General features: G+C 45.4%; 1 protein-coding gene across 7 annotated transcripts in view; it reads left to right on the forward strand.

Annotated features, from left to right (window-relative positions):
• LOC140592642 (cytochrome b5 reductase 4-like) overlaps positions 1-7,988 on the forward strand; it is a 116,616-nt gene extending 108,628 nt beyond the window's left edge. For all 7 annotated transcript variants that reach the window (XM_072716486.1, XM_072716490.1, XM_072716489.1 and 4 more), the window contains 2 exons: positions 6,341-6,502; positions 6,678-7,988. In XM_072716486.1, the coding sequence (XP_072572587.1) occupies positions 6,341-6,502; positions 6,678-6,732 (217 nt within the window). In that variant the 3' untranslated portion in view covers positions 6,733-7,988. The remainder of the gene's footprint in view (positions 1-6,340; positions 6,503-6,677) is intronic.
• Positions 7,989-10,010: the final 2,022 nt, after the last annotated feature.

Raw genomic sequence — 10,010 nt, forward strand, 5'->3', positions numbered from 1 at the left:
GCTAGTATGTGCTCTTCTTTGTAAACACCTCTTGCCTCACTCACCACTGGGTCTTTCACTGTGCATGGCAGCAGTTGCACCATGGTCATCTCTGTGTCTTCATTTCTGTCTTCGTGTTTCTCATTCCAAAGAGTGGAAAGTGTACATCCACCATTGAGCTCCCTTTCACAATCACTTTCAGCTTCTGGCTTATGAACTTTTTTGTATTTTTCTTTTTGACACACAATTGTGCCACCGATATTTTTTCTGCTTTATTTCATTATGTTCCATACATTGCTTCCATATCCCCAAATATATTGACTCATTCAGTCTTGTTGGGCAGATGATCTTGCAAGTCGCTGGAATGTGAAGAATGTGTAAAATGCAGACAGAATGCAATGATTTGCAAATCATATAAACCCATATTTAATTGAAATAGAACAGGCAACATATCAAATGTTGAAACTGAGAAATGTTATTGTTTTATGACAAATATATGCTCAGTTTGAATTTCAAAGCAGGTAAAGAGTACTTTCTTCCTAATTAAATGAAGAAGAAAAAAAGACCCTCCCCCCACACTCTATTTTCGAGGCTCAAGAACAACAACTTCAAAAATGACTTGAGCACAAGGGGAGCAATTAAGAGATCAATTAAGAGATCACATTAAACTTGGACCCGAGTTGCCAGATACGATAACTTTTTTTTTTATGATTGATGCTAGACTTAAGCTGTTAGCTGTCAGTGAATTGATTTGACATTCAAATTTATGTTTGTAGGACAGCTAGGCACTATCCATCCATTATCTATAACAGTTTGAGCAATATGTTTTTGCTTGTTTGGAAATTCCTTTTCATGTATTGGGATTATCACAGTATCACTCGATTTCCTAGGTAAAATATATAGGCCTTGTACACTGCTGTGTAAAATGAGACTGAAATTAAATTATGGTGAGCAGTGCCATCCATCCATCCATCCATCCATTATCTCCCGCTTATCCGATGCCGGGTCACGGGGGCAGCAGTCTCAGCAGGAAAACCCAGACTTCCCTCTCCCCGGCCACTTCATCCAGCTCCTCTGGGGGAATCCCGAGGCGTTCCCAGGCCAGCCGAGAGACATAGTCCCTCCAGCGTGTCCTGGGTCTTCCCCAGGGCCTCCTCCCAGTGGGACATGCCCGGAACACCTCACCAGGGAGGCGTCCAGGAGGCATCCTAATCAGATGCCCGAGCCACCTCATCTGACTCCTCTCAATGTGGAGGAGCAGCGGCTCTACTCTGAGTCCCTCCCGAATGACCGCGCTCCTTACCCTATCTCTAAGGGAGAGCCCAGCCACCCTGCAGAGGAAACTCATTTCGGCCGCTTGCACTCGCGATCTTGTTCTTTCGGTCACTACCCACACCTTGTGACCATAGGTGAGGGTAGGAACATAGATCGACTGGTAAATCGAGAGCTTCGCCTTTTGGCTCAGCTCCTTCTCTACCATGACCAACCGATGCACCACCCGCATCACTGCGGACGCCGCACCGATCCGCCTGTCGATCTCCCGCTCCATTGTCCCCCCACTTGTGAACAAGACCCCGAGATACTTAAACTCCTCCACTTGGGGAAGGACCCCATCCCTGACCCGAAGAGAGCATTCTACCCTTTTCCGGCTGAGGACCATGGTCTCGGATTTGGAGGTGCTGATTCTCATCCCAGCCGCTTCACACTCGGCTGCGAACTGTCCCAGCAAGAGCCAAAGGTCACGGTCCGATGAGGCCAACAGGACCACATCATCTGCAAAAAGCAGAGACCTAATCCTGAGGTCACCAAACCGGACACCCTCAACGCCCTGGCTGCGCCTAGAAATTTTGTCCATAAAAACTATGAACAGAATCGGTGACAAAGGGCAGCCCTGACAGAGTCCAACCCTCACCGGAAACAAGTCCGACTTATTGCCGTCCATGAGGACCAGACTCTGGCACCGGTCAAACAAGGACCGAACAGCCCTTAAAAGGAAGCCCGGCACCCCATACTCCCGGAGCACCCCCCACAGGACTCCCCGAGGGACATGGTCGAATGCCTTCTCCAAGTCCACAAAACACATGTAGACTGGTTGGGCAAACTCCCATGAACCCTCCAGAACCCTGCGGAGAGTATAGAGCTGATCCACTGATCCACGGCCGGAGCAAAAACCACACTGCTCCTCCTGAATCCAAGGTTTGACAATCCGGCGGACCCTCCTCTCCAGAACCCCCGAATAGACCTTACCAGGGAGGCTGAGGAGTGTGATCCCCCTATAGTTGGAGCACACCTTCTGGTCCCCCTTCTTAAAGAGGGGGACCACCACCCCGGTCTGCCAGTCCAGAGGCACTGCCCCCGATGTCCATGCGATGCTGCAGATGCGTGTCAACCAGGACAGCCCCACAGCATCCAGAGCCTTAAGGAGCTCCGGGCGGATCTCATCCACCCCCGGGGCTCGGCCACCGAGGAGCTTTTTAACCACCTCAGTGCTCTCCGCCCCCGAGATAGGGTAGTCCACACCCTAGTCCCTATACTCTGCTCCCCCATACTCCTTCCCCATCAGAGATGTGACATTCCATGTCCCAAGAGCTAGCTTCTGCAGCCGAGGATCGGACCTCCAAGGTCCCCGCCTTTGGCCACTGCCCAGTTCACAATGCACCCGACCCCTATGGCCCGTCCTATGGGTGGTGAGCCCATTGGAGGGGGGACCCACGTACCTTGTTCGGGCTGTGCCTGACCAGGCCCCATGGGTATAGGCCTGGCCACCAGGCGCTCGCCATCAAGCCCCACCCCCAGGCCTGGCTCCAGGGGGGGGGCCCTGTGACCCGCGTCCGGGCAAGGGAAAACTTGTTTCCATCATGTTTTTCTTCATAAAGGGTCTTTTGGTGAGCAGTGCATACCATTGATATGCTATGCAGACCTATTTTAAAATGAATTTTAGTTGGCTGACCTAGCATTTACTAGTGCTGTAGTTCTCGAGACCGGTCTTGAGACCAATTTTTTGTAGTCTCGGTCTTGTCTTGGTCTCGACCCTATTTGGTCTCGGTCTTGTCTTGGTCTCGGACATAACGGTCTCGATGGGATGGGGAAAAAAAGAGAAAACAGCACATCCTCACAGAACAGTATTATTCATTACGCGCCTCAATTCAAATGCAACCAGTCAGATGCATCTACTTTAAAAACGTTACATTGTATACATTTTCTCAATGGACACAGTGCTTCACAGTCCACACACTTCATACACATCGCATGATAGCGAAGTCGGCAAAGAAATGTTCCAAAACGTCACCACGCGTCACCATGTCACATAGTACAAAATCCTCGCGAGAGCAAGACGACTTGAGACAGACCGTGCAGCACAAACTGGAGCCGCCTCCGTGACGACACAACTTTGCCCTTATTGGCTGAAGATTTTAGTCACACGCATGACGTTTCTATCCCAGGAAGTTCCAATGCGTTATCTGCTATTTCTCCCGAAAAGCACATAAAGCAGTGAGAACTGGTTTCAGTTCATTTACTGGTAAAATAAAGTTTAAATAAATTACATAAATGCTCTAACAGTACACGTACGTTAGTGGTTTATTTATTGTTAGTTACTGTAATGTTGCGCTGCTTTATTTGTTTAATCGTCAGACATACCCATCAGACATACCGATCAGAAAGACATACCAATCAGAAAGACATACCCATCAGACATAACTATCAGAAAGACATACCTATCAGATATACCGATCAGAAAGACATACCAATCAGAAAGACATACCCATCAGACATGCCCATCAGAAAGACATACCTATCAGAAAGACATACCCATGAGACATACCAATCAGAAAGACATACCGATCAGACATACCAATCAGACAGACACACCTATCAGAAAGACATATGTATCAGAAAGACATACCCATCAGAAAGACATACCAATGAAGACATAACAATCAGACATACCCATCAGACATACCGATCAGAAAGACGTACCCATCAGACATACCCATCAGACATACACATCAGAAGGACATGCCCATCAGAAAGACATGCCCATCAGAAAGACATGCCCATCAGAAAGACATACCCATCAGACAGGCCCATCAGAAAGACATACCCATCAGACAGGCCCATCAGAAAGACATACCTATCAAACAGACATGCCCATTAGAAAGACATACCTATCAGAAAGACATACCTATCAGAAAGACATGCCCATCAGAAAGACATACCTATCAGAAAGACATACCAATCAGAAAGACATACCCATGAGACATGCCCATCAGAAAGACATACCGATCAGACATATTCCTCAGACATACCGATCAGAAAGACGTACCTATCAGAAAGACATACCGATGAGACATGCCCATCAGAAAGACATACCCCTGAGACATACCCAACAGACATACCCATCAGAAAGACATACCCATGAGACATGCCCCTCAGACAGACATACCCATCAGAAAGACATACCTATCAGAAAGACATAACAATCAGACATACCTATCATAAAGACATAGTCTCACAGACTACGAGGAGTAGAAATTGTCTGACTTGGCTGCAGTCAGTTTATACTCCACCCCTGCAGCCGCCGACAGATCACACTCCATGTTGCGTCAGCTGCAATCGAACGGACCCATTGCTTCTTTAAGGGGGGATGGGCAAAATGACAACGTCATTGGTGATTGGCTGTTGTGCTGGCGTTCAGTAAACCTCTGCTCGATAGGCCAACGAGTTGTCTGTCTCAGCGCATTCTCTAAAACGGAGCAAATTTGGTTGATCGAGTTTTATAGTCTGTGTGTATCATCGTGATCGTCCTTATTTTTTATCGATAAAAAATCGAGATCGTTTTTGTCTCCCAGCACTAATAGCATAGTTATAATTCAATTAAATTAGGTATTTCACATTCATTAGAAAGCAAGGTCTTGGAGGTGCAAGTCAATCTGGAGGCTCATTCTCTTCAATTCAAAGCAGCGGATCATCACATAGCCGTATTCATAGCTTACCCGAGGCCTCTCTCCCTGGTACTTAATATGAACATCTTTCTGGTACATCCCATCTCTTTCCCTTGATGAGGTCTGATAAAATGGTTATAGGAGAGGATTGCTGAGAATATTATTTTCCATCAGGCCTCGTAACTATGACAAATCTGGAAGATTTTAAATGAGAGACATATGGACATATGGACAATATAATTGAAAAGATAACATGAATTTGATTTAACGAGTAATGACACTTTACAGCAATGCCTTTTTTCTCTACAGTTGATCTGAGTAATGTGATGTTGATTCTATCCCTAGTCTGTTTTCAGTCTTGGTCTTGGTCTTGGTCTTGATCAGTCTTGATCTTGGTCTCGCCTTAGTGTGTCTTGATCTTGGTCTTTGTACCCTCAAGTCTCAGCAGTGTCTTGGTCTTGATACCTTCCGGTCTCGGCAATGTCTTGGTCTCGGTTTAGGCAGTCTTGACTACAGCACTAATCTTGGTCTCGCCTTAGTGTGTCTTGGTCTTGGTCTTGGTCTTTGTACCCTCAAGTCTCGGCAGTGTCTTGGTCTTGATACCTTCCGGTCTCGGCAATGTCTTGGTCTCGGATTTCGGCGGTCCTGACTACAGCACTAGCATTTACCTCTGTCATGTTGCTGCCTCGTGAGTGGCATGGTGGTGCAGTGGTTAGCTCTGTCACCTCTGGGAACTGGGGTCGTGTTTCAGTCAAGGTTCGATGTGTGTGGAGTTTTCATGGGGATACCGTGTTGTCATGGGGTTTCCTCTGGGCAGTCTGGAATTGTCATATTGCCTGTAGGTATGCGTGGGTGAGTAAATGGTGTGTGTGTGTTTACCTGCGATGGGTTGGTGCCCCATCCTGAGTTGTTCCTTGCCTTGCGCCTGTAGCCTGCGGGACAGTCTCTGGCCCCCCCGTGAACCTGAACAGGATAAGTGGTTTCAGAAAATGGATGGATGTTGCTGCCATTATAAGTAACTAAGGTCATGTGTTGGTTGTGTCTATTTGGGTTGTTGGTAGTAAATTTTACTTGCTTAATTAACCAAAATGTCTAGATTTTTTGTTGTTGTTGATGTGTTTCGCAATCAGGGCAGGGCTCAGTCAGCAGTGCACTCACCTTGCCACTAATCATCTATATTTCAGTTCATTGTTTTTCCTGCTTATTCAGTAGATCTCCCTATTGCTGTTGATTGTGCCTATGTGACTCACAAATGTACTGCTTTTGAAGTTTAATAGATATTTATGTATTTCAAAAACTCTTATTCAAGCAGTAAATTTCATACTTTGGCCCATTCATGCAGGAAGTTTTTTACTCAGATTTTTTCACTGAAGTACTTTAAAGCAGCAGACATCTACAGAGCTGACTTTGTGTCTCAGGTTTGAAGTGAAGCATGTTCTCTCTGAGCCATCTGATGACTGGACAGGCTGTCGGGGCCGAATCGATGCTTCACTGCTGATGGACTTCATGAGCAGGCCAAAGGAGTCCAGGTGTTTTGTGTGCATATGCGGCCCCACACCGTTCACAAAACTGGCACGAGGGTTAGTCATCTTACCGCCTTTTAATGACATTGTACTGCCTGCCTAGAACAGTTCTGCCAAAATAGCTCCAGGTGCCCGCTGAAGCAGCTTGCGATTGTGAATTATAGATTTTGATATGAATTACAGGTTTTGGTTTAGGAGAACTTGTATGAGTACTGTCTGATCTCCCCCACAGGCTTGTGCAGCAGATGGGATATTGTGATGAAGAGATCCACACATTTTTAGGATGATGGGATGAAGCTACTGGCCCCTACAGAAGTTTCTGCAGGGCGGAATGTGTGATTGTGGGTGTTTTTTATTTGCATAATGAGTGTGTGTGTATGTGTGTGGGTGGGTGTGGGTGTGTTTGTGTGTGTTTTTCCTCACTTTGCACTCTGGACATCCAAAGTGTCTGATGCTAGCTGGCCTCTCTCAGCATCCACACCAGGGAGACTATCCCCAGGGCCAGAGGAGAAGGTGCCGGACTCTCTCTCTATCTCTGCTCTTTTGATAAACTCAGGTTAATGATACCAGTGATCAGACTATGTGTACCTAACCAGCAGACTTTGAGAATATTTTAGCTCACTTTGACATCTCACATTGGGCTGGACACAACATCAAGTATGTTGGTGTGCTGTATAATGTTTGACACATATCTTACATACCTTTTGTTTTGGAGTGTGAAGGATATAGGTGCTCATATGCTCAAGTTAGCTGTTAATGGTCCCCACTTAACATAATGTAAATCTGTATAACAATGATGTTCCCATATTGATTTGAATGTCCAGTGATAATCCTGCCATGATGCTCATGATTACTTTTATTTGGGGGGGAAAACATACACTTTTCCTATAAATTCACCCATGTACAAGCAAAATCCATTTCTGTTATAACACCTGCCCAATAAATGCTTTACACGGTAGTGCAGTACTACAGATTTATATGTAGTATACAGAATTGCACAGATTTGGGGTACTGAAACAGAACTATTTAAGTTGATATTGCCATTTAATTGTCCTTTAATTTTGTACGGCTGAGTACCTTAGTACTGAAGAAAGAAAATCACTAATTAAAAAAAAACCCATCTCAATTTTTTGGGAATTATATTGAGTATAAAAGAATATGTGAGTTAAGGTCACATTCTGCAAGTCCCTAAAAAGCCAATTAAATCATGGCTATGTTTTGGCTTACATGACAAACTGGGAAGGATTATCCGACTGCCCATCATCTGGGGTAAATTAACTACAGACTGCCAAGCTGCCAAGAATTGCTTGTATGACTCATTGCTCTCCTAAGCCTTTTGTTATAATATCACATTGCTGAAAATGACCTGCTCCTTTTGTCAGAAATTGCCAGTCCCCCACGTTGTAAATAAATACTTGAATGTGTGAATCCTGTAAGAAAATGGACTTGCTCTGTTGGGATCAGCTGATTCTGCTGTTGAAAATACGCAGTTGAAAATAAATTAACAGAGAAAGCTTTGGAGCAGTAAATCTAATGCATATTCGATTCAGTTTTTTGTATAATGCATTTTCACAACATTACATTGTCCTAAAGCACTTTACAATATCCCTGCCTAAAGCCCCCAGTGAGCAAGCCAGAGGCGACAGTGGCAGAGAAAGACTCCCTAGTAGGAAGAAAACTTGGGACATCCTCTCTGGGCCAGCAGAGGAAGTCAGGTTAACAAATTTGATATGTATGTACTTAATTGATCCCCTTGGGGTAAATTTTCCTTACACCTCACCCAGCTTGAACATAAGAACACAAGATATTGACAAACGAGAGGAGGCCATTCAGCCCATTTGGGGAGAACTTAGTTAATAGCTCAGAGTTGTTAAAATCTTATCTAGCTCTGATTTAATGGAACCCAAGGTTTTAACTTGCACTACACTAACAGGAAGACTATTTTATAAATGTTGTTCTACTAATTTCCATCTATACACTCTCACATACTCTCACATCCTACACCTGGGCTATTCTCTGACTGTTCACATGGGTGCTTGTGTAGATTCAGTACAAATCAAGATGTGAAGGGTTGGTTTTTAACGCTGATGACAGCTATTGTTGAAAGTCAGGCTGGCCTTTAATATTTTAAGGAATTCACTTATTAATTCCACTGAGAACCGAATGAGAATTTGGTTGAGGAGGACATATTATAGCTCTGCGATGGGCTGGGCCCCCATCCTGGGTTGTACCCCACCTCATTCACGTAGCTTCTGGGATAGACTCCAGACCCCCTGCTACCCAGAAGGATGAGCAGTTTGGAAAATGGATATTATACCTTTTAATGCATTCTTCAGGCTGGGATTGCTGCACTGTGCAGGAGTGGTGTATATACACTGTGTGCACTTGTGTTGTGTTGTGCGCCTGTTGAAGCGGTTGACTGGAATTATCTAGAAGTATATTTGTGTGTATTTGAGTGTTTGTGTGCCAGTACGGTTATGTGGGTGGTTGTTGTTTCATTTTTTACTTTAATTTTTTCCTCGGTTTGCGTGAGTACTTGTCTGTCCTTGTTAGCACAAGTATTAGTTTAGTGTTTTATTGTGCTCGGGACTTTATTGTTTTAACTATATGTTAATTAAATCAGCTAAAAGTTTAAATATGCTATATTAATATACTGGGCTGGGAGTAAAGGATGGGGTCATAGTGAGTTAGGTAATTATGAGGCCAGTTCAGTGTTGTGTTTGCAAGATGTTTGCCCTTCTGGATGGTTGTGTCGAGTTTGACTTTGTCTGCGAGCGATGTAAGTTAGTGGACTCACTCATGGTCCAGGTTCATGAACTCAAGGAGCAACTGACTCTCATCCAACACAACAATGAGTTAAAGAAGAGAGCTAATACGCCTTTTAGGGAGACTGTGTGTACGTCACAAGCAGGGAGGGGGGAGAATGATGAACAGGTAGGTCGAGAGAGCTGGGTGAACGTAGGTCGTAGACGTAGAAAAGGGTGTACACAGTTCACAGAGGCAGCATCACCTGAAGTGATGTGTCTAACTGCTTTCAGGTGCTTCCGGAAGAGACTGGGGAGGCAGGTGGGCCCTTGGGCACCAAGGAGCCGCCTACCTCCAGGCGGAGGGAGGTTGTGGTAGTAGGGGACTCAATTATCAGAGGTGTAGATAGTTATGTGTGCACCCATGATAGAGGGTCCTGTACGGTGTCTTGCCTGCTTGGTGCCCAGGTAGGGAACCTTCCGAATTGTGTGGACAGGCTTTTGGCCCCAGCCGGGGTGGATCCAGTGGTCGTGGTGTATGTTGGCACCAATGACATAGGAAAGGGCAGGAGGGCTGTTCTGCAGGATAAATTTATAGAAGTCGCGGATAAGCTTAGAAGCAGAACATCCACGGTGGTAGTCACTGGAATTCTTCCCGTGCCACGTGCAAGCCAGGCTGTTAGCTGAGATAAGGGGATTAAATGAATGGCTAAAATGGTGATGTAGGAAAGAGGAGTTTAGGTTTATGGGGCACTGGGAGACCTTCTGGAACAGGTGGGACCTGTTCAAGCCGGACGGGTTGCATCTGAACCAGAGGGGAA

This window comes from Paramormyrops kingsleyae, chromosome 9 (genome assembly GCF_048594095.1).
Source record: "Paramormyrops kingsleyae isolate MSU_618 chromosome 9, PKINGS_0.4, whole genome shotgun sequence".
NCBI lineage: Eukaryota > Metazoa > Chordata > Actinopteri > Osteoglossiformes > Mormyridae > Paramormyrops > Paramormyrops kingsleyae.